The 25,902-nt window shown below is 38.8% G+C and overlaps 1 protein-coding gene across 1 annotated transcript in view; it reads right to left on the reverse strand.

The window, feature by feature from the left end:
- LOC118986948 (DNA-(apurinic or apyrimidinic site) endonuclease-like) overlaps positions 1-25,902 on the reverse strand; it is a 63,097-nt gene that overhangs the window by 33,732 nt on the left and 3,463 nt on the right. The window contains 2 exon segments of the mRNA XM_037046002.1: positions 25,080-25,200; positions 25,202-25,465. Of these exon segments, the coding sequence (XP_036901897.1) occupies positions 25,080-25,200; positions 25,202-25,465 (385 nt within the window).

Genomic DNA, 25,902 nt, shown 5'->3' on the forward strand with positions numbered 1-25,902 from the left:
TCCATCCACACTGTCACAAAAGGTAAAATTTTCTTCTCTTCTAAGATTGTGCAGTATTCTATTGCATATACGTGCCATGGTTGTTTCATCCACTCATCTATTGATGGACATGAGCTGCTTCCATATCTTGGCGATTGTAAATAATACTGCAAAGAACGTAGGGATGCATATATTCTTTTGAATTAGTGTTTTGGATTTCTCCAGCTACATTCTTAGAAGTGGGATCACTGGGTATGAAGGCAGTTCCATTTTTAATTTTGTGAGGTATCTCCACACTGCTTTCCTCAGTCCCCATTTTTTATCCACTTTCATTCTCTTGACACACCCTATTTCAGCCTTCCTCTTTTTGGACAGATGAGAATTTACCTCTTTTGTTAAAGCAGAGATAAACTCCAGCATCATCTAAGACCCTTTGTACCATTCTGCCTCAGCCCTACCAGGCTGCTTTGCTTACATGGCAAACAACTGGGATCTGGATTGGAAAAATGGAGCAGTTTTCTAAAATTAAGGTAAGATTGCTTAGTAATATTATATAAGTTTCAGGTTTACAATATTGTAATTCAATATGTGTATGCACGATAGTGTGCTTACCACCAAAAGTCTAGTTTCCATCCATCACCACACATTTGACCCTTTTAACCCACTTCTCCCTCCCTTCAGCCCTTTTCACTTCAGGTGAATACTCATCTGACACCTGTATCTATGAGTCCGTTTCTGTTCTTTGTTTGATTGTTTCTTTTTTTGTTTCTGTCACAAATGAGCAAAATCCTTTGTTTTTTTTCTGACTTATTTTACTTAGCATAACACTCTTAAGGTCCATCCATGTTGTTGCAAATGGCAATATTTTAACTTTTTAAGGCTGAGTAGTATTCTGTTCTCTGTGTGTGTCTGTATATTCACATATTCTTTATCCAGTCATCTGTTGGAAACAGTCATATACTGTTCATGGGATTGCAAATTGGTGCAAACACTATGTAAAACAGTATGGAAGTTCCTCAAAAAATTAAAAATAGAACTACTATATGATCCAGCAGTTCCTCTTCTGTGTATTTATCCAAAGAATATGAAAACACAAATTCTAAAAGATGTTTGTACCTCTGTGTTTATTGTAGAATTATTTATAATAACGAATACATGAAAACAACCTAGGTGTTTATTCAAACGGAACAGTTTTTAATGAGAGAATAAAACCCTTCCCTTGGTTTGCCTCTCCTTCTTAAGAAGGCCTAGATTAATATCTGCCTTTATGGATTTAGCAGCATATTAGTCTAGGGATCCATTTTTCATTGTTTATTTATTTATTAATTTAATTATTCAACAATAATTTATTGAGCATCTGTGCTTTTAGTTTACCCTTTCCAAGCATCCTCAGTCTAGTCAAGAAGCCAAGCAAGTATGTGAACAGCCAAATTATAATGCCTCCAGATAATTGGTACAATCAATACATAAACAGAGCATGGAGGCAAACCGTTTCAGCCTGGGAAATTTTGGAAGTTTTTATAGAGAGGAAATAATGGGGTTGAGTCTTCAGAATTTTCCATTATTTCATGGAATATAAACACATTACTGGTAAAGAAAAAGAGCACGTACAGAGGGGAAAAAAAGGAGGGAGTTGGTGTGTTGGTGTGAGAAATCATAGAATGATGTTAAGAATGGGCTCTGGAATCAGACAAACGTAAATCCGGTTTATCTATTCACTCTGTTTTCTCATTTATAAAATAAAGGTAATAAATATCACCTTCTTTGTAAGTTGCTGTGAAATTAAATAAAATAATGCAGGGAAAGTGCTTAGTGCAATATTGAGTGTGTACTGAACATTCAGAATGTTAGCTTTTATTGTAATAGTGCATCCATGGAACACCAAGAAGCTTATGAAGTACAGTGGCTGAGTCTTTTTGTGAGGAGAGGAGTAGCAGATGTAGATATAGAAGCAAGTTGGGACCTTCCCCCACAAGAGTATTCAAAAGCCTAGAACTCAGCACTCCCTTTTGGTGTTGAAGGGATTTTTACATAACACACTGACTGATGTATTTAAACCTCTAGCCCAATGAAAATGTCTGGCAAATAAAGCTACATGCTTCAGTTTGCTCTCAGAACAACTGAATGAATTATGCAGATGCTGTTTTGCTTTTAAATAAAAGAAAATTAATTTATCCCATGGAGATTATTTTGTTTTTCCTTACTAATAGGGCCTCCATCTGTGCCTTTGCACAACATCACTAAGGAAAGCAGGAATGGAAATCACTTCTCAAGCTACAGAGTCACTCATTATTGATGCTTCCTGAATTTAAAAAAGTGTAAGATTTGCCTCCAAGGCATTTGGGCTTTTTCTAAGTAGCCTTCCATCTTCTAGTTATGGTGGTCAGGAAGGTGGTCAGGAAGGGATAAGATAGTTGTGATATCACAACCCCAAGTTTGAGTTTGTACTCACTACTTACCACACAATACTGAGAACCTGGAAAGAGTCGCCACTGCCTATGATGCTCTACTTGCACAGGGATCATTGAATGAATAAATGTCACTCTCCTGCTCAGAACTTGACAGTGGTTCTTAATCCCAATTCCAGTTAAATCCAAAACTCTTGCCACGACATACAATGACTCCTGTTTCTTTCTTTGATATCATCTTTCACCGATATCTTCCTGACTCACTTAATTCTAGCCACAATGGGTTTTTTTTCCGTTCTCCAAACACTGCAATAATGCTCACAATTATTACCCCAGATATCTGCATAGTTTTCATCAATTCAAGCCTGTACACAAATATAACCTCCTAATGAGAGGAGTACCCTTATTAGTACATGCCACCAACTTCATTCCATTCCCATTTATTGTCTTTTATTTTTAAAATCATTTCTTTAAAGAAAACACAGAAATCAATTTACTGGTTTATAGCTTGACTCCCCTCACCACATTAAATTGGGATTTATTTTGATGGCAGAAACTAAGCTTGATTTTGAATTACTTCCGAGCATAGTGTGGGTAATCAGTTGACTTTATATCCTTTTCTCTTTATTTTTTCTTCTCTTGATGTTTTCTACAGTAAAGTGACTGGGGCCTTAGATGTTGCCTGATGTCAACTTAGGTAATTCTATTCTCAGCATCTCCTGGTCAGTTCTATTCCCTTCATTACCTAGAAAGTTTCTTCCCTTCTATTATTTCATGTCCTAAACCCAACTATTTTATTAACCAGAGTAACATTTCTCTTTCTAGCTATCCCTGGACAACCTCAAAACCCATTTCCAGGTTTGACTTTGTTTTTTTTTTTTCAACAAAAAATGAGCCATCAGCATCCAGGCCTCTAGCAAAGAAGGCAAAAGAAAGAGATTGTGTTTTCCAAGTCACAGTACCTGATCAACATATGGCACCAAAACCCATTCCCAAATTTAGTAATAACTGGAGTCCCAGGATAATTACATGGGTAAATGAATGTAAAATTACTCCAGAAATGGTGAATTATTATTTATAGGGAAGGAATTTGCGGTATTTAAAAAGCCAAACTTCTCTTCATTTACTTCCATGATTGGCATTAATCCTCCCTGTATGCAGTTTTTCTAATTCCCTTGTCTTCGGTACTACTTGTGGTCATGGTTAGTGTCTGTACTAAGCAATAATTAACCCAGGAATTACCTATCAAGGTGGTTGGCTCAGTAAAAAAAAAAAGTCAGGGTCCAGAGAGGAGAGGGGAGAGAATCATAGGGGAAAAGGGGAGGGACTTACACGAATAAGTATAAAGGACACATGGACAATAATTAAGGTGGGGGGCGGAAATGGGAGGGAGGTGGGGAGCATGGGGGGGGGCAGGGCAGGGAATATAAAACAGAAAACTGTACTTGAATAAGAATTAAATAAAAAATATATTAAATAAAAAAAGTCAGAAAGATTTTAATGGTATGCCACAACCTGTCCAAAATGTTTCTGGTCATAACCTAGGGAACTTTATAATCTTGTTTTGTATATCTACCATATACCTGGGGAGTCCCATCAACATGAATGCAGGTTCTGAGGCAAAAACTCCTAAAATTGAAACTAGATCCTTTTTACTCAGCTAATAAAAGGCTTAAATTTGGAAAACATTTTATGATCTCTTAGGCACACTCGTTACTGTCTTAAAAGAAGTCCAGTAAGCCTTGGGCTGTCCTACCATAAACTGGAACCATTTCCACTATTAAATATAGGTGAATGTCATTGATATAAAAGTGGAATTTAGGAAGAGCGAGGAAACTTTTTCTTGTCTTTGTCCTGGTCAGGCTCAATCTTTGCTACACATCCAGTTCTGCACTCTAGATGTTAAGGCAACGAGTACCCTGTGGAATGTTCAGAGGTGAATGAAAAGGTTGGGAAGGGGGCAATAAACTACATGAGAAATTATGTTAAGGGACCTGGGGTTGTTCTTCTCGGAGAAAAAAAGAAACAGACAAATTTTTTTATTATTGTTCAAGTACAGTTGTCTCCATTTCTTCCTCACCACTCTTCCAACCCTACCCATCCCCACCTCTCACCTTTATTCCTACCCCCCTTTGGCTTTGTCCATGTATCCTTTATATATGTTCCTTGATGACCCTTTCCCCATTTTCCTTTGTTATCCCCCCTGCGTCTCTGGTTACTGTAAGTTTGTTCTTTATTTCAATGACTCTGGTTATATTTTGCTTGCTTGTTTGTCTTGTTAGTTAGGTTACACTTATAGGTGAGATCATGTGCTATTTGTATTTCACCACCTGGCTTATTTCACTTAGCATAATGCTCTTCAGATGTATCCATACTGTTCCAAAGGGTAGGAGCTCCTTCTTTCTTTCTTTCTGCTGTGTAGTGTTCCATTGTGTAAATGTACCATAGTTTTTCAATCCACTCATTTACTGATGGGCACTTACGCTGCTTCCAGCATTTTGGCTATTGTAAATTGTGCTGCTATGAACATTGGGGTGTATAGGTTTCTTTTGAAGTGGTGTTTCAGGATTCTTAGGGTATAATCTCAGCAGTGGAATCACTGGATCAAAAGGCAGTTCCATTTTTGGTTTTCTGAGGAAATTCTGTACTGTTTTTCACAGTGGCTGCATTAGTCTGCATTCCCACCAACAGTGTACTAGAGTTTTCTTTTCTCCACATCCTCACCAGTGCTTGTTGTTTGTTGATTTGGTTATGATGGCCATTCTGACACGTGCGAAGTGTCATCTCATTGTGGTTTTAATTTGCATCTCTCTGATGGCTAGTGATGCTGAGCATTCTTTCATATGTCTCTGAGCCCTCTGTATGTCCTCCTTGGAGAAGTATATGTTCAGTTCTTTTGCCCACTTGTTAATTGGATTGTTTGTCTTCCTGAAGTAGAGTCATGTGGTTTCTTTATATATTTTGGAGATCAAACCCTTGTCCAAGGTATCATTTGCAAAAATATTTTCCCATACCATTGGTTCCTTTTTCATTTTGCTGACGTTTTCTTCAGCTATGCAGAATCTTTGTTTTGATGAGATCCCATTTGTTTATTCTTTCCTTTATGTCCCTTGCTCTAGGGGACACATCAGTGAAAATACTGCTGTATGGAATATCTGAGATTTTCCTATGCTCTCCTCTAGGACTTTTATGGTGTCACAACTTATATTTAAGTCTTTTATCCATCTTGAGTTTATTTTTGTGTATGGTGTAACTTGATGGTCGAGTTTCATTTTTTTGCATGTAGCTGTCCAGATCTCCCAACACCATTTGTTGAAGAGGCACTTTTTACTTCACTTCATGCTCCTGTTCCCTTTGTCAAATATTAATTGACCATAGAGACTTGGGTTTATTTCTGGGCTTTCTATTCTGTGCCATTGATCCATGTGTCTGTTCTTATGCTAGTACCAGAATGTTTCAATTACCGTAGACTTATTGTTTAATATCCAGTATTGTGTTTACTCCTACTCTGTTCTTTTTTCTCAAAATTTCTGTGGCTATTCAGGCTCATTCATGGTTCCATATAAATTTTTGAAATCTTTGTTCTATATCTGTGAAATATGCCATTGGTATTTTAATAGAAATTGCATTGAATCTATGAATTGCTTTGGGTAGCATGGACATTTTGATTATGTTAATTCTTCCAGTCCTTGAACACAGTGTATGCCTCCATTTATTTGTGTCACCTTTAATCTCTTTCTTCAGTTGTGTAGTTTTCTGTGTACACATCTATTACCACCTTGGTTAGGATTATTCCTAGGTACTTTATTATTTTTTGTTGCTATATCAAATGGGATTTTTTTCTGTTTTCTGTTTCTGAGATTTTGTTGTTGGTATACAAAAATGCCTTCAATTTCTGAATATTGACTTTGTATTCACTGCTTTGCCCAATTCATTTATTAGATCGAGTAGCTTTTTGGTGGCCTATAGGGTTTTCTATGTACACTATCTTGTCATCTGCAAACAATGACAGTTTTCCTTCCTCCTTTTCATTTTAGATGCCTTTTATCTATTTTTCTTGTCTAATCACTGTGACCAGGACTTCCAATACTATGGTGAATAGAAGTGGTAAAAATGAACACCCTTGTCTTGTTCCTGATCTTAGTGGAAAAGCTTATAGTTTTTGCCCATTTACTATGATGTTGCTGTAGGTTTCTCATATGTGGCCTTTATTATGTTGAGGTACACTCCATCTACTGCCACTTTGCTGAGTCTTTTTATCATAAATGGGTGCTGTATCTTATCAAATACTTTTTCTGAATCTATTGATGTGATCATGCAATTTTTTGTCTTTCCTTTTGTTTATGTGATTATTATGTTTATTGATTTGTGAATATTGTATCATCCTTGCATCCCTGGGATGAATCCCACTTGATCATGGTGTATGATCTTTTTAATGTATTGCTGGAGGCAGTTTGTCAATATTTTGTTAAGGATTTTAGTGTCTATGTTCATCAGCCATTTTAGTCAGTGATTTTCTTTGTTGTGTCTCTATCTGGTTTTGAAATTAGGATGATACTGGATTCATAAAACAAGTTTGGAAGTCTTCCATCTTCTTAGATTTTTTGGAATAGTCTGAGTAGGATAGGAGTAATGAAAAGCAAAAGCCTGTAACCAAGACTACGCAGCAAGGCTCTCAACAATTTTTGTCTTTAGGCTAGTAAGGGACTTGTAACAAAACAAAGGGAACTGACATGTTTCAGATAGTAGAGCTAGAGCCTCTGAGTGGTAAAAACTATAGGGAGACAGATTTCATTTCAACTAAATTAAGAATTATCAAAAACTCAGAGCTGTCAGTGTATGCAACAAACTGTTTTGGGAGGAAGCATCTTCTCTGCCTTTGAACATATGCAAGAAGACGCTACCAGCCAGAGATAGTGCAGAGAGGAATTATACATTAGGTATTATGGTTATGCTATATGACCTTTTAGGCTCTTTCTAAATATTAGAAATGTGCCATGATCTACTTACTCCATCTTTTTAAAATTGATGTAAAATTTACATAACATTATATTAGTTTCAGGTATACAACATAGTGATTCCATATTTGTATACATTATGAAATGATCACCACAATAAGTCTACTTAATATCTGTCACTAGCCTCTTCATATTTGACATTTCCTCTGGCCTATGGAGAGAGGCCTTAAATATGAGCAGGACTGTACAGAGAGGGGAGAGAGAAGAATTTTCAATACATGTCATATGAATAGAGAATAACTTAGTGTTTCCAAGGCTTCCCCATGGCCAGAGAAATGCACAGGTCTTTGATGTGTATCTATGATGCAATTAATGCTATCATGCCAAAAAGGCTTTCAGAAGCTTTGAGATGTAGCCCATGATAGGGATGATTCAGGTACTTTGGCCTTAAACCAAGTATTTCTTATATGCCCCTAGGCATTCTTTCTAGAGGCTTAGAGCCAGAAGAAAACATCTCACCCATTTCTTGAAGTAATCAGTCACCAGATTCCATGGGTATCACTCTCTGCCTCTGAACTATATGTGTTGTTAAAGAAGTTAACAAGTTGAAAGGTGCCTCAGAGATCATGTAGTCCAGTCCCAACCACATGACATAGTTGAGAAAGGGTGCACAGGGGTATATGTTTTTGTCCTGAAGCCACAAGAAAGTTTGAAGCAGGGCCATATCTGGAATCTAGGACTCCTGATTCTAAAATTACCTAACCACATAGCTTTTCCTCAGGTTTTTGAGGGACCAATAAATTATCCCACTTTTAACCCTCTAGCTAACTTTTTCTGTTACCTTTCCTCTCATCTGAGCTCATTCAGGTGGAAAGCAATAAAGTTCAAAAATTGAAAGTGTGGGCTCCAGTTCTCTATTTTAGTGTCTTTGATTATATTTTGCTTGTTTCTTTGTTTTGTTATTTAGGTTCCTGTTAAAGGTGAGATCATATGGTATTAGTCTTTCACCACCAGTGACTAGAGGGGAGAGGGGAAGGAATTTCAGGGGAAAAGGGGAAGAAGGATTTACAGGAACAAGTATAAGGGACACATGGACAAAAACTAAGGGGGGAGGAAATGGGAGGGAGGTGGGGAGCACTGGGGCAGTGGGCTGGTGTGAGAGTAAAAGGTAGAGAAGTGTATTTGAACAACAATTAAAATAAAAAAATAAAAGAACATGTTTATTAAATTAAAAAAAACAAACTGTGGGCTCCAAAATTTGCTTGTGTTCAGTCTGAATTTGCCATTTATTTATAACCCTGGGTAAGGTACCTAACTTCTCCAAACCTCAATTTCCTCATTTCTAAAGTAGGAATAATAATAGCTCACCAGCCTTACATCCTAGGATACTTGTGAATTTTAAGTTTATTAATTTGTGACAAGAGCTCAGTAAAAAGCCTGATAGTATATACTCAATAAATGGTGGATATTATTGCTTATGCAACTGCTATCCACTGTATGCCTTTTTATACCAAGCACTGGGAAACTGATTAATAATTTAAAAATTATACTACAGTATGGTAGTAACTGCTACCATAAACTATGTCAGAGGTTATGATGATACAAAGAAGTGGAAGAAAGTAGTATAGGGCTTGTGTGGAGGTGATTCATCAAAATAGCTTGAAGTGAGGAGGAATGTTTTTCCAGGTAGAGCAACCACTAATTCAGAGGTTAAGGGTTAAAGAGCACCACCTTGTTTCCTTCTTACTATACCCATATGGTCCTCACCCTTAATCTAGTTCTGAGCTATGTCTACCTCAGGTTCGCTCCAAGGTTGACCTCAATATTTGCAGACGAGTGTTGAAGAGCTATAGTTCTTCACATATCCTGAGCTTAGGATAAAATAGTGACAGGATAGTCTAGATATAAGGGCCATGTGGTCAAAGTCATATGCGGGCTGAAATGTTTCCCTCCCTAGTACACATCAACACAATTGCAGTAAACTATAAACCAACAAAAAATCTAGAAATTTTACCATAGTCAAGTGCATAGGGCTAGTTTGCAGATAGACTTGGTATTTACAAATGGACAGAGCAGCCATAATTAAAATGCAAAAAAAAAATTATCTTAAGACATCCTAAAAGTATCAAACATATGCCAAACATTCACTTTATGGTGGACATTGTTCTAAGTATTTTATACATGTTAACATTTAATCTTCACAAGAATCCTATGAAGTTGTAACTATTTTCATTTTACAGATAGGAAAACTAAGGCATAAAAGTGGTTAGGCAATTCTCCCAAGATCTCACAGCTAGGAAGTTCCTCAGATGAGATCTGAACCTGGCCATTTGGAAACTAGAGTCCGAGCTTCTAACAAGGACACTATTCACTTTATTTTTATTTATTTTAAAAAATGTTTTATTCTGACTTCCAGACAACATGTAGGTGTAGGTAGACACACTGTGCCTCCTCGTACAACCAAAAGAAGGACAAACAATTTAAAAAACAAAAAACAACCAGAACTGACAGAAAATCTAACTGTATGGAAGTCCAACAACCAAGGAGATAAAGAAGAAACATCCATCCAGACCTATAGGAGGGACGGAGATGGGCACCCGGGTAGGGAGGACTTGCAGCAAGGTAGCAGCTGGCAGACCAGGTGAGGTGGCGGATTGTGCAGCGGGGTGTACAGGGCTGCAGCTAGCCAGCTGGCAAGGTAGCAGCAGGCGGACCCAGTGATGCATGGAATTGAGGACTGGGTGGTCCCACATTCTTGGGCAGATAAACCAGGAAAAACATCTGAGAAGCAAGACAGACCACACAACCCAGGGTCCCAGGGCAGGGAAATCAAGCCTGAAACCACTGATTGAAAACACCTGTGGGGTTGAGGCGGCAACCGGAGAAACTCCCAGCCTCACAGGAGAGTTTGTTGGAGAGACCCATAGGATCCTAGAACATTCACAAAACCACCCACCAGGGAATGAGCACCAGAAGGGTCCAATTTGCTTGTGCATAGTAGGGGGAAGTGACTGAAATCCAGCAGAGATGGAGCAAGTTCCATTGTTCCCTCTTGGACCCCTTCCCCACATATAGCATCACAATACAGGATGTGGATTACCCCACCCAGGTGAATATCTAAGGCTCTGCCCTTCACTATGTAACAGGTGGGTCAAGACAAAAAAATGGCCCAAATGAAAGAACAGATCAAAGCTCCAGAAAAAATACAACTAAGCAACAAGGAAATAGCCGACCTATCAGATGCACAGTTCAAAACACTGGTAATCAGGATGCTCACAGAATTGGTTGAATTTGATTGCAAACTAGATGAAAAATGAAGACTACAGTGAAATATTTCACTAAGTGAAATAAAAGAAAATGTACAGGAAACCAATAGTGATGGAGAGGAAACTGGGACTCAAATCAATGGAAGTGGATCATAAGGAAGAAAGCAAGAAACAAACAGAAAACAATGAAGAAACAAGAATTCAAAAAAGTGAGGAGAGGCTTAGGAACCTCCAGGACATCTTTAAATGTTCCAACATCTGGATTATAGGGGTACCAGAGGGGAAGACAAACAGCCACAAGTGGAAAACTTATTTGAACAAATAATAAAGGAGAACTACCCAATCTGGCAAAGGAAATAGACTTCCAGGAAGTCAGGGAAGTTCAGAGAGTCCCAAAGAAGTTGGACCCAAGAAGGAACACGCCAAGACACATCATAATTACATTAGCCAAGATGAAAATGAAGGAGAGAATCCTAGAAGCAGCAAGAGAGAAGGGGACAGTCACCTACAAAGGAGTTCCCATCAGACTGTCAGCTAATTTCTCAAAAGAGACCTTAGAGGCAAGAAGGGGCTGGAGAGAAGTATTCCAAGTCATGAAATCCAAAGACCTACATCCAAGATTGCTCTATCCAGTAAAGCTTTCATTTAGAATGGAAGGGCAGATAAAGTGCTTCTCAGATAAGATTAAATTCAAGGAGTTCATCATCACCAAGCCCTTATTATATGAAATGTTAAAGGGACTTAGAAAAAGATAAAAAAATATGAACAGTAAAATGGCAGCAAATTCACAATCATTAACAACCACACCTAAAACAAAACAAAAACAAACTAAGCAAACAAGTAGAACAGAAACAGAATCACAGAAATGGAGATCACATGGTGGGTTATCAATAAGGGAGTGGGAGGGGGAGAGAGGGGGAAAAAGTGCAGAGAATAAGTAGCATAGATGATAGGTAGAAAATAGAAGAGGGGGGTAAGAATAGTATAGAAAATGTAGAAGCCAAAGAACTTATATGTATGACCCATGGACATGAACTGAAGTGGGGGAATGTGGGTGGGAGGGGGTGTGCAGGATGGAGGGGAGTAAAGGGGAAAAATGGGACAACTGTAATAGCATAATCAATACAATATGTTTTTAAATATTTTATTTATTTATTTTTAGAGAGGGGAAGGGAGGGAGAAAGAGGAGAGAAAAATGTCAGTGTGAGTTGCCTCTCCCACGCCTCCTACTGGGGGCCTCACTTGGCTCACAACCCAGGCATGTACCTTGACTGGGAATCAAACTAGCGACCCTTTGGTTCACATGCCAGGGCTCAATCCACTGAGCTACAACGGCCAGGCCTATTTACTTTATTTTAAAATAAAATTAATAATTTGTGAGAGTAATAACTAATGATTTATATTATGATATACCACTTCACATTTGTTATTTAATTAAATTCTCACCACCATTTGTAAGAGTGACTTTAATATTTCTTTGTATATGCATGAGGGGCTCAGGAAGGACTAAGGAGATAGTTTTCCACAGGTCATACACCTAGAAAGTAGCAAATTGTAGACCCAAGCCAGGCCTTTCGATGTTTCCTGTAGATCATTGATAGATTTGAGAAAAGGATAACAAAACACTTGAAATGTGTGTCAATCATGACACTTAGTTATAAACAGGAGAAGAAACATATTAAAGAATATTAAGCAGCTCGCAGGATCTCTTGGAATACGTGTGGGTAGGGAGAGTATAAAGAGCCAGGTTGAGGGGTGACTCTGCCATAAATAAGGCTGAGGCCATACCACAAGACTACTGAGAAAAAACCCACTGGGAACAGAAACTGCAGGTCACATCACTAATGTCATGTTTTCCCCAACCACATGCTACTATTGTTACCTCCTCAGAAGAAGGGTCCTGCTCAGCACCTGTGTCCTCATAATGACCTTTTCCAAATCACATTTTCAACTGTGTACAGCTGATTAATGAATTTTAAATTTTATGTTTTTGCCTTAGCTGAAAGAGAGGATGGGAAAGCAAGTGTCTGGCATATAGATTGGAGAGTTAAGACTTAATGTGTAAAATTCTCCACATATATAGGAACATCTTGAATATGTTGGAAAACCACAAAGCATGACAAACATTTGCCCAAGGAAAAATATGGAATAGGACATATGAGTATCAGATATATGCTTGAGGATAGATGCTTGAGGCTTAGGAACCTCCAGGACATCTTTAAATGTTCCAACATCTGGATTATAGGGGTACCAGAAGGGGAAGACAAACAGCCACAAGTGGAAAACTTATGGATAGAGGATAGAGGTAAGCAGTAGATGGATCATTCAAATCAAAGACAGGGCATGTGTGTGCATATGTGTGCGTGCATGTGTATATGTGGTTTCTGCAGCTTTTCTCTGATCCCTATGAATTCAAATATACAAACCCCTTAACTCTGATAGCAAGTGCCTGATCCAGCACCTCCTGTATCCAGGAAACTAACAATACAGAGAAAAGCTACAGTTAAGTAAAGAAATCAAGTGTCTCTGAGAATCTTTCTTGTCTCCAGGCAACGAATCTAACTTGCTCAGAAGGGTCGAATAAACATTATGTGTTCATGGAAAGACATGGAAGTACAATATTAACTGTCTTTAGGATGCAAATAAGGTATCAGTCAATCCTCAAAAGACACTTCTCCATATTGTCTAGCTTATACCTCTCATACAAAAATTAAAGCTCATCCATTTCTATATTGTCTAAGAAAAGAAATGATAGCCAATGCTATCCATTCTTCTTTATACAATAACTCACTGTGAAAAACTCACAGATGAGCATGAAGTTACTGAAGCTTATTACTTCCCTCATCTAAATGAGCTAGTTCTTATTCTACTGAAATAGTAAAGTACAAGCCTGAAGATTTAGCAAGGAAATTTATTGCAGTGTTATTTATGTAAGGGACAAAGTGAAAATAGCCTAAATGCCACTGAATTGGGGAAATCTTGAACAAAGCATGAAAGATCACTAGGATGTGGCAAGGAAATAGAAATTTAAGTTAGGATGGTAAGTTGTGGCCTCAGTGATAAGATAGTATAGTATTTCAGTGAAAATTTGAAGGAGGCAAGAAAGGGTACTATGCAACTAGCATGAAAAGAGAATCCTGTATACAAGGAATAGCAAGTTCAATCCTTGAGAAAGAAGGTGCCTGGAATGTTAAAAGAACTGCATGAAAGCCAGGGTGGCTAAAGTAGAATTATAAAAGAGGTGAGTAACAGATGGTGTCAGAAAGGTAATGGCACACTTAAAGAAAACCAAAAACAAAAGTAAAAGACAACCTGCTGCACAGGAGAAGATAATCAGCCAGTGATACATTTGATAAGGGATTAACATAAAAAATATTTAAGGAACTCATATAACTTAAAACCAAAAAACTAACAATCCAATTTTAAAATGTTCAAACGACCCAAATAAACATTTATCCAAAGAGGACATATGATGCATGGTCAATAGACATATCAAAAAATGCTCAATATCACTAATCATCAGAGAAATGCTAATTAAAACCACAATGAGATATCACCTCACACTTGTCAGAATGGCTACCACCAATAAATCAACAAAGTGTTGGCGAGGATGTGGAGAAAATGAAACCCTGGTACACTGTTAGTTGGAATTCAGACAGGTGCAGCCACTGTGGAAAACAGTATGAAGATACCTAAAAAATAAAAATAAAAAAATAACACTATCATATGATCCAGCACTTCCACATATGGATATTTATTGAAAGATCTAAAAAATAGTAATATGAAAATATATATGCCCTGGCTTGTGTGGCTCAGTGGATTGAGTGCCAGCCTGTGAACCAAAGGGTTGCTGGTTCGATTCCCAGTCAGGGCACATACCTGGGTTGCAGTCCATGTCCCCAGCAGGGGGCACGTGAGAGGCAACCACACATTGATGTTTCTCCCCTTCTCTTTCTCCCTCTCTTCCCCTCTGTCTAAAAATAAATAAACAAAATATTTTTTAAAAGAAAAGATATATGCATCTTTGATCTGTCATGCTACCCATTTTATAGCCATACCCACCTCCCTCCCACAAAACTCACTCCCCCTGCCCCATCCTAACCACTGAGAATCAATAATCTGTTCTTCATTTCTACGATTCCCTGGAGGTTTTTCCAAGTAGTTTAATGAATTCCTTTTGTATTGCTGAATCCAATAACCGTGGTATGGATGTACCAGTTCAATTAATCAATCATTCACACGTAAAAGGGCATCTGAATTATTTTCACTTTTGGGTTACAACAAAGCCCTTATAAATATTTCCGTGTAGGTTTTTGTGTGAACATAGTTTCATTTCTCTGGAATTAATACCCACAAATGTAAATAAGTTGTATAGTATTTGCAGGCTCCATTTCTTAAGAAATTGCTAAACTGTTCTCCAGAGTGATTGTACAATTTACGTTCTCACCAGCAATGTATGAAGATCCAGAGAAATCTGCTCAGCAGCACTTGGTGTTTTCACTATTTTGTAAAACATTTTATTTATTTATTTGTTTATCTATTTTTTAACAGAGGGGAAAAGAGAGAGAGAGAGAAACATCAATGTGTGAGAGAAACATCAATTATTTGCCTCTCACACACCCTCAGCTGGGGACCTGGCCCACAATCCAGGCATGTGCCCTGACTGGGAATCAAACCAGTGACCTTTCTGTTCACAGGCCACCACTCAATCTACTGAGCCACACCAGCCAAGGCTGTTTTCATTATTTTTCACTTTAGCCATTCTGATAGTTGTATAGTTGTATAACATTATAATTTTAATTTTAATTTCCAGATGCTGGTGATGTTGAACATCTGTTTATATACTTCTGACTTGTATATCCTGTTCAGAAAAATGTCTGGTCATGTCTTTTGCTCATTTTCTAATTAGATTTTTAATTTTCTATTTATTGTCTATTGTTTGCTTTTCTTTTTTAAACTGAGGTAAAATTAACCATATTAAAGTGAGCAGTTCAGTGATATTAAGTTTTTTCTTTAGAATATTTTAAAATATTTATTTATTTTTAGAGAGCAGGGCAAAGAAGGAGAAAGAGGGAGAGAAACATCTATGTGTGGTTGCCTCTTGTGCGCCCCCTACTGGGATCCCAACTTGGCTCACAACTCAGCCATGTTCCCCGACTGGTAATGGAACTGATGATCCTTTGGCTCACAGGCCAATGCTCAATCCACTGAGCCACACCAGCCAGGTGTGGCTTTAGAACATTTTAATGTTTATTGAAAAGTAGAAACATAGAGTATGGGAACCTAAGCATTCTTAACAGTCTTTAAAGTAACTAAATAATTCAGCCAGGGTCTTTTTCCTTTTCTTTTTTAATTGTTCAACTACAGCTGTTTCCATTTCCTCCACACCACTCCCCCCAGCCCACCCAACACCACCTCCCACAATATTCAGTTTTTATTGAATTAATTTTTAATTGAATTTATTAGGTGATGGTTAATAAAATTATATAGATTTCAGGTGTACAATTCCATAATACATCATCTGTATATTGTTTTGTGTATTTACCACCCAAAGTCAAATCTCCTTTGGTCACCATTTATCCCTCTCCCTTTACCTTATTCTCTCTCTCCCTGACCTTCTTTCCCTCTGGTAATCTTGTTTCCCTCTGGTAATCAAGATAAAGTTGTCTGAGTCTACCAGTTTCTTTTTTTAATCCATTTACCTTTTTTACCCAGACACTCAAACCTCTTTCTTCTAACAGCAGTCACTATGTTTTCTGTACCTTAAGTCTGTTTCTATTTTGTTTGTTTATTTTGTTCATTAGATTCCATAAATAAGTGAAACCATTTAGTATTTGTCTTTCTCTGACAGACTTATTTTTTAAGATTTCATTTATTTTTAGAGAGAGGGGAAGAGAGAGAAAAAGAGATGTAGAGAAACATCGATGTGTGAGAGAAACATGGATCAGTTGCTTCTTGCACATGCCCCAAACAAGGACTAGACCTGCAACTCAGGCATATGCCCTGACCAGGAATCAAACCAGCAACCTTTTCCTTTGCGGGATGATGCTCAGCCAACTAAACCACTCCCATCAGGCTCTGACCGGCTTATTTTACTAAGCATAATACTCTGCAGGTCTATCCATGCTGTCACAGAAGGTAAGATTTCCTTCTTTCATGTGGCCAAGTAGTATTCCACCGTGTAAATGTACCACAGGGTTTCTATCCACTCACATAAAGAAGGGCACTTGGGCTGCTTTTAAATCTTAACTATTGTAAATAATGCCACAATGAATATAGGAGTACATGTATTCTTTCAGATTAGTGTCTCTGGTTTCTTGGGAAAATTCTTATTTTTTTGTTTCAAGATATATAAATATTTACTCAATATAAATATTCAGTCAACTAAACAGAGCCAAATTATTTTCTCCCAGTCTTTTTAACAATTCATTTCAACATAATACACTGAATAGTTCAAACTACTGATTTATTAAGATGACTGAAAACTCCTCATCAATGCCTACCAAGTAAGTATTTTTTGTTTATACAGCATAATATGGTATTGCTCCCAACACTGCTTTAGGAAAAGATAACACGTTTTCAAATGGAAACTTTTATTATGTTGATTGACATAGGAAAAAGGAACAAGATATCATTTGATTTCTGTATCATATGTATTAAGTTATCTTAAATTAGTCTAAGTTACTTCATTAACATACAAATTGAAACAATTTCCACCATATTTATTATATTGGTTTAATATTCATATATATAATGATATATATTTAAAGAACCACACAAATTGATGGTTGAAAGAGTATATCTTCTTTTCATCCTCAATATAGCCAGCCCAATTAAATATGCTCACTGTCCTATTGAAAGTGGTACCATACCCATGTAGTGAGTTATTAAACAAGGAAGTGATGTCTATTTTCTTAATCTTTTTTATTTTTATTCTATTACAGTTGTTCCAATTTTTCCCCCTTTGCCCTCCTCTACCCATCCTACTCCCTGCTCCTACAGTCAATCTCCACACTGTTGTCCATGTCCATGGGTTGTTCATACATGTTCTTTGTTTGGTCCCTTACCTTTCTTTCCACCATTGTTGTTCTCCCCTCTCCCCTCTGGTAACTTTTAGTCTGTTCCCTGTTTCTATGCCTGTGGTTCTATTTTGTTCATTATTTTGTTCAATAGATTCCTCTTATAGGTGAGATCATATGGTATTTATCTTTCACTGACTTGCTTGTAACGCTTAGCATAATATTCTCCAGTTTCATCCATGCTGCCACAAAGATAGGAGTTCTTTCTTTCTGCTACATACTATTCTATTGAGCAAACGTACCACAAAAACTAAAAACGGAACTGCCTTTGGACACAGTGATTCCACTGCTGGGACTATACCCTAAGAATCCTGAAACACCAATTCAAAAAGACCTATGTACCCCAGTGTTCATAACAGTATAATTTACAATAGCCAAGTGCTGGAAGCAACCTAAGTGTCCATCAGTAAATGAGTGGATCAAAAAGCCCCGGTACATTTACACAATGGAATTCTATGCCACAGAAAGAAAGAAGGAGCTCCTACCCTTTGTGACAGCAGGGATGGAACTGGAAAGCATTATGCTAAGTGAGATAAGCCAGCAGGTGAAAGACAAATACCATATAATCTCACCTTTAACAGGAACCTAATTAACACACAAACAAAGAAGCAAAATACAACCAAAGACACTGAAATACAGAGCAGGTTGATAGTGACCAGAGGGGAGAGGGGAGGGAATTTCAGGGGAAAAGGGGAAGGGTTTGCAGGAACAAGTATAAATGCTATATGGACAAAAACAAGGGGGGTGGGAATTAAAGGGTGGTGGGTAGGGCTGGGGGGTGGGCTGGGATGGGAGTAAAAGGCAGAAAACTGTACTTGAACAACAATTAAAACTAAAAAAAAACTATGGTGCATTTACACAATGGAATACTATGCAGCAGTGATCCTTATTTTAAAGGAATAATTAGACTTCCGCCAAGATGGAGTCATAGGTGGAAACACTGTGCCTTCTCCCACAACCAAGTTTGAATACAACAAAGGTTTGGAGAAACAAAGACACAACCAAAGGACAGAAAATTGAATTATACGGAAGTCCGACTACATCTAACCGTTCAACGGGACGGTAAGAGGGGCGGAGCCAGCAGCGAGCAGGGTCGGGCAGGACAGGGCCCCCGACCCAGGCGCGCAGGCAGACGAGAACCAGCTGGGGTGTGGGGCAGACCTCGGGCGCATATTCGCGCACAGTGAGACAGACCACGCAGGCCCCAGGGGGCGAGGGCTGATGGCGGTGGCACACTCGCGAGCAGTGGGACGAAACACGTGGGCCAGGTGACGGCAGCAACTGCAGCACTGGTGAGGGCCGTGGCGGCAGGCGGCGGACAGGACGCCATAGTCCCTCTTTGACCCCGCCCCCACATACAGCGTCACAACCCAGCGACTTAGTTGCCCTGCAAGACCAGTGAGAGCCATTGTCGCTCTTTGACCCCGCCCCCACATACAGCGTCACAACCCAGCGACTTAGTTGCCCTGCAATACCAGTGAGAGCCATTGTCCCTCTTTGACCCCGCCCCCACATACAACGTCACAACCCAGCGACTTAGTTGCCCTGCTCTAGTGAACACTTTAGGGCTCTGATCCTGCTATGGAACAGGCACGAACAACCCGAAAGATGGCACAAGAAGAACTCAAAGTCCCAGAGCCAATAACTCTAAGCGACCGAGAAATTGCCAGCCTCTCAGAAGCACAATTCAGGACACTATTTATCAGGATGCTCACAGAACTGGTAGATTATAGTCACAAATTAGAGGAACAAAGTCACAAATTAGAGGAACATATGAAGGCTAAACTAATTGAAATGAAGGGAGATGCACAGGAAACCAATAGTGATGGAAAGGAAACGGGGACTCAAATCAATGGAATGGACCAGAAGGAAGAACAAAACATCCCACCAGAAAGGAATGAAGAAATGAGAATTCAAAAAAATGAGGAGAGGCTTAGGAACCTCCAGGACATCTTTAAACGTTCCAACATCCGAATTATAGGGGTACCAGAAGGGGGAAAGAAACAGCCACGAGTGGAAAACGTATTTGAACAAATAATAAAGGAGAACTTCCCCAGTCTGGCAAAGGAAATAGACTTCCAGGAAATCCAGGAAGCTCAGAGAGTGCCAAAGAAGTTGGACCCAAGAAGGAACACACCAAGGCACATCATAATTACATTAGCCAAGACCAAAATGAAGGAGAGAATCCTAGAAGCAGCAAGGGATAAGGGGACAGTCACCTACAAAGGAGTACCCATCAGACTGTCAGCGGATTTCTCAAAAGAGACCTTACAGGCAAGAAGGGGCTGGAAAGAAGTATTCCAAGTCATGAAATCCAAAGACCTACAGCCAAGATTGCTTTATCCAGCAAAGCTTTCATTTAGAATGGAAGGACAGATAAAGTGCTTCTCAGATAAGGTCAAGTTCAAGGAGTTCATTATTACCAAGCCCTTATTATATGAAATGCTAAAGGGACTTATCTAAGAAAAAGAAGATGAAAAATATGAACAGTGAAGGACAGCAAACTCACAGTTATTAACAACCACACCTAAAACAAAAGCAAACCAAGAGGACAGCTAGATCAGGAGTGGAACCAAGGAAATGAAGATCACATGGAGGGTTAGAAACAGGGGGGTGGGAGGGGGAGAAGGGGGGAGAAGGCACAGAAAATAGCATAGATGGTAGGTAGAAAATAGATAGGGGGGAGGGTGAGAATAGTGGGGGAAATATAGAATCCAAAGAACTTGAGACACGTGGTTATAAACTAAGGGGGGCAGAATGGTGGGGGAGGGAGGGTGCGGGTGGAAGGGATTGAAGGGGGGGAATAGAACAACTGTAATGGTATAATCAATAAAATATATTAAAAAAATAAAGGAATAATTATCTGGGAGCCATTGCAAACATTTATTCCACAGGTTTCCCATAAACAGCTATACAGGTGAACACATTCAGACAGAATATAGTATCACTACAACAGAAAGCTCCTTCACTGTACTGGATCAAGGCTCACACAATGGTCTTGAAACCTACATAAAATCAGAGGGAGCAATTTAAATACACTATTTAATAGGTGCTTTACCAACAAAAACAATGAGCTTGTCCTGGAAAATAAATGTCAAACAGAATGACGATAATATTAGTTTAATGTCTATGATTGAGGAATGTTCTCATGAAAGGGCTGTTATCTACTGAACACATATGAAAGCAGAACTTGTATATGAAGTCTGTCCAGAAAGTATCCAGCCGTGTACTATGAAAAATACAGCCATTTACTGAAGAAGATACAAGACAGAAGAAACACTGTGTATAGAACAATGACGCCTCAGTCCCCTTCAAAGTAGGCACAATGGGACCCCACACAGTCCTCCTAATTGCCATCAGCTGCTCCATTGTATTTTCCTGAATCTCATCAATTGTCTGAAATCTCTTCCCATTCGAAGGTGATTTTACTTTTAGGAAAAGCCAGAAGTCTCAAGACACCAAATCTGATCTGTAGGAGTGCTAAGTTACCTGGGTGATTTGATGTTTTGCCAAAAACTTTGCACAAGACGTGATGCATGAGCCAATGCCTTGTCATGATGGAGCTGCTAATCACCAGTTGCCCATAGCTGAGGCCTTCTGAATCAGCTGAAGAGTTTCCAGAGGAAGGTTCAAGAGTCACACAAAATTTGATGCAGATTTGTTGCTCTACCTGCTCAGTCATTTTGAATGTGATAACCACACAGTACACATACTCACTCAACGGCTTCTACTGTCCCCACTGACTAGTGCAATGAAGTCACCATTGTTCATGCATGTGCATTCCAGTCCACTCTCCTTATCTGCCAGGTTAAATGCATGTCATACAAACCATTGTCATTATAACAGTAGCTGGACTTTTTCTGGACAGACCTTGTACTATAGGTTTTTTTCCCTTTGTGATCACCATGAGGCTTACATAAAAATATCTCATTATAACAACCTATTTTAAACTGAGAACAACTTAACTTCAATAGATGACAGACACTTTACTTTTACTTCTTCCACCACACATTTTAGGTATTTAATATCAAAATATATATCTCCTTAAGTATTTTGTATCCAATAACTAATTATTATAGTTATAGTTATTTTTCATCTGTTTTTTTAAATTTATTTATCTTTAGAGGGGAAGGGAAGGAGAAAGGGAGAGAAAGATCAATATATGGTTGCCTCTCATGCATATTTTGCTGAAAACTTGCCTGCAACCTAGGCATATGCCCTGACTGGGAATTGAACCACGATCCTCTGGTTCACAGGTCCATGCTCAATCTACTGAGCTACACCAGCCAGGGCCATCTGTTTGTTTTTTAACCTTTTTTTTTAAGAGCTAGGGGAAGGGAGGGAAAAAGAGAGGAGCAGAAACACCAATGCATGACACCTATCAGTCACCTACCACATGCCCCTAACCAAGAACCTGGCCCACAACCCAGGCATATGCCATGACTGGGAATCGAACTAGCAACCCTTCACTTTGTGGGATGACAACCAAACCATTGAACCACACCAGTCAGGGCTGAGTTTTAAACTAGAGTTGCAAATAATTTATGCACCACTTAATATTAGAGGTTCTGACTTTGAATATATATTTATTATTACCAGTGAGTTTCACACATTACACATTTATATGCTTTTACAATATTAATGATCATCCTTTTAATTCAGTTTGAAAAATGCCCTTTAGTATTTATTCTAAGGCAACTCTAGTGTGATGAATTCTCTCAGCTTCTGTTGTTTTTTGAAAAGTTTTTGTCTTACTTTAATTTATGAAGGAAAGATTTGGCATATGTAGTATATCCCTGGTGGAAAGTTTTTCTTTCAACATTTTGAATATAGCATCCCACTCTCTCGGGCTGCAAAGTTTCTGCTAAGAAATCCACTACTAGTCTTATGGGGTTCCTTTGTATATGACAAGTCATTTTTCACTTGCTGCTTTACATTTCTCTCTTTATCTTTTACCTTTGACAATTTATAATATGTCTTGGTGTAACGCTTTTCTAGTCCACCCAATTTGGGGTCATTTGTGCCTCATGAATCTGGATGTTCATTTGTCTCTCCATGTTAGGAAAGTTTTCAGACAATATTGCTTTAAATTGACTTTCTGTCCTATTTTTTCTCCTCTCCTTTGGAATTTCAGTGATGCATATTCCGTTTGTCATCCTGATATCCCACCAGACCGATAGGCTCTCTTCACAGTCTATTTTTTTTATTATTTCTTTCTCTAACTGCATAATATCAAATGATCTACACAATTCATGAATTCTGTTTTAAGCTTTGTTATGTCTGCTCTTAAAGTCCTCTATTGAATACTTTAGTGCATACAATCCACTTTTCAGTTCTATGATCTCTATGGTTTCTATTTATTTGTTGATTTTCTCATTTCGTTTATGCATTTTTTAGATCTCCATTTCTTTAGGCTCCATTATGAGAGCTTTATTAATTTCCATTGGTGGTGTCTTTTTACTTGATTCTTTGTGATCCTTGTATCCTTACTTTGTATTTCCACATTTAAGTAGGTAGTCTCCCATTCCAGAATTTATAGAGAATTTCCTGACCAGTCAGCTCTGCTTCATTACTGCATGTGTCAGCCGGTAGCATCTACAAGCAGATGTGCCTTGAGACTAGTGTACCTATTATGGTGAAACCACTGCCTGTTTTCTGAAGGGGGATACCACTGGCCAAGCTCTATGGTTGTATAGGCCTGCTGGGCTCTGAGGTTAAGTGTGACCATTAGCTGGGCTCTGTAATCACCTTTGTTTGGGCCCTGCTTCAGGCTGTGTTCAGTAATCAGACAGGATTGTAGGCGATGCTCTGTGGCTAGACAAGACTATAAATAGGGCTTGAAGGATGCACAGGGTCTCTGTTTAAATTCCATGGTTATTCAGGGTAAGAGGCTGTGCTCAGTAATTGAGAAAAGCTGTTGGCTTGCTTCCCAGTATGAGTGGGGCTAAAAGATGGTCTTCTTGACTACTCAGGTTCTTTGGCCAGGCAGAATTGGAGGCTATGCTCAGCAGTTAGGCAAAACTGTGAGTTTGCTTTCTTGCCCAGGAGAGGCTGTAGAATAGGCTTCATGGCCAGTATTCCAGATACCCAATTCATGGAGAAGTGCCAACCAAGCTCACTTACCAGATAGGATCACCCCTTAGCCCTGCAGATGGGCAGAACTTCTGGCTGGGGTCTCATTAGAGTGTTGCCACTAGCATGAACATGGTATACCAAAATCTAATAGCTGGTTGCTGCATATCGCACCCTTTCTTTATTTCTATCTGATCCCTGGTGGTTGAGCCCCACAGATTCCCCAGTGTTCTCCATGAGGCCAGAGATGAGTGGGCTTCCTGGAAAGAATCTCCAAACTCTGGAGTAGCTGGATGTTTACCTTGGGCTTTCTTTCCCACTACAAAAAATGTAGACCTAGAGGATTCTGCTCAATGTGGTGTTGTTCCAGCCTGGGGGAGAGGTTATATGGTCAAAGTGAAACTACTCCTTTTACCCTTCCAATACAATGCTTCTCTATCTCTTTGGTCCATTATGGTGTTTCTGCCTCACCTCCACGTTCTGGGATTTTCCAATGGTGTCTTGTCAATGGGACTGAGATTAGAATGACCTATGTTCCGATCTTAATAATGTCACCTTCCATGGAGGAAGGATTTGCAATGGTAACCCATTTCAGTTCTGATAATGGTGTTTTGTATCTTGTGTATTTTTATCTTTGTCACTTCTGTTAGTTTTATCAATTTGATTTTATTTTTATTGATTTTTAAGAAGCGGTTTTTTTGCTTTGTTTATTATTTTCCTGCTTTGAGTTTCATTGATTTCTATTCTTATCTGTATGCTGCCTTTCTGCTTACTTTGGGTTTATTATCTCTTTTGCTTATAGTTTCTTTATGTAGAAACTTATTTTATTAACTTAACACATTTTCTGTATTCTAATGCATTTTAGTTCTATAAATTTTCCTCCTAGCACTGCTATAGCTGCTTCTCACAAATTTTGAAGTGTTTTGTTTTTATTTTTAATCAATTCTATTTATTTTTAAAAAGACTTTAGCCCTGGCTGGTGTAGCTCAGTGGATTGAGTGCGGGTCTGCGAACCACACAATTGTTCGATTCCCAGTCAGGGCACATGCCTGGGTTGCAGGACAGTTCCCAGCAGGGGACTCACGAGAGGCAATCATACATTGATATTTCTCTCCTTCCCTCCTTCCCTTCCTCTCTAAAGATAAATAAATAAAATCTTTTTAAAAAGACTTTATTTATTTTATTTTTTAAAGAGGGGGAAGGAAAGTGAAAGAGAGGGAGAGAAACATTAATGTGTGGTTGCTGCTCACATGCCCCCTACTCGGGGGACCTGGCCTGCAACCCAGGCATGTGCCCTATAGGGTGCACATGGTATACCCTATAGGGTGCATTAGGTACATAGGCTGTTACCAGCACAAACACATCATATTCAGCCGCAATAACTTGGCCTTCTTGACCATGTTCCTCCTCCCCAATGCCATAGAAGACTGAGCAGGCACTGGGAAGAAAGTAGGCCCACACCATTGTACTCTTCCTTGTCTGAAGGAGTGGACCAGTACTGATGGCATAGTCCAGGCAGCTCTTGAAGTTCAACTGGTAGTTTATTCTCTGAACATTTGGTCTCTTGCAAGCACAGGATATCTGGGGCTTCTTCCTTTACACAATCTAAACCTTTCTTTTTAATCCAGACTTGAAGCCCATCCACATTCCAGGAGCAGATCTTGAGGGTGGTCGATTTGCCACTGGGTGAGGTTTTCTTTTCTTTTCTTTTTGTTATATATATATATTTTTTTTCCAATTTTTTTATGTAATTATTTTTCAAGTACAGTTTTCTGTCTATTACTCCCATCCCATCCCATCCCCATGCTCCTCACCTCCCTCCCATTTCCACCCTTCTCAGTTGTTGTCCATGTATCCTTTATATATGTTCCTCTAAATCCCTCCCCTATTTCCCCTGAAATTCCCTCCCCTCTCCCCTCTGGTCACTGTCAGACTGTTCTCTATTTCAGTGTCTTTGGTTATATTTTGCTTGCTTGTTTGTTTTGTTGTTTAGCTTCCTGTTAAAGGTGAGATTATATGGTACTTGTCCTTCAACACCTGGCTTATTTCACTCAGCATAATGCTTTCCAGTTCCATCCATGCTGTTGCAAAAGGTAGGAGCTCCTTTCTTTCTGCAGCATAAAATTCCATTGTGTATATG

The sequence above is a fragment of the Sturnira hondurensis genome, unplaced genomic scaffold, assembly GCF_014824575.4.
Source record: "Sturnira hondurensis isolate 20B ecotype Veracruz unplaced genomic scaffold, ASM1482457v3 Scaffold0004711, whole genome shotgun sequence".
NCBI lineage: Eukaryota > Metazoa > Chordata > Mammalia > Chiroptera > Phyllostomidae > Sturnira > Sturnira hondurensis.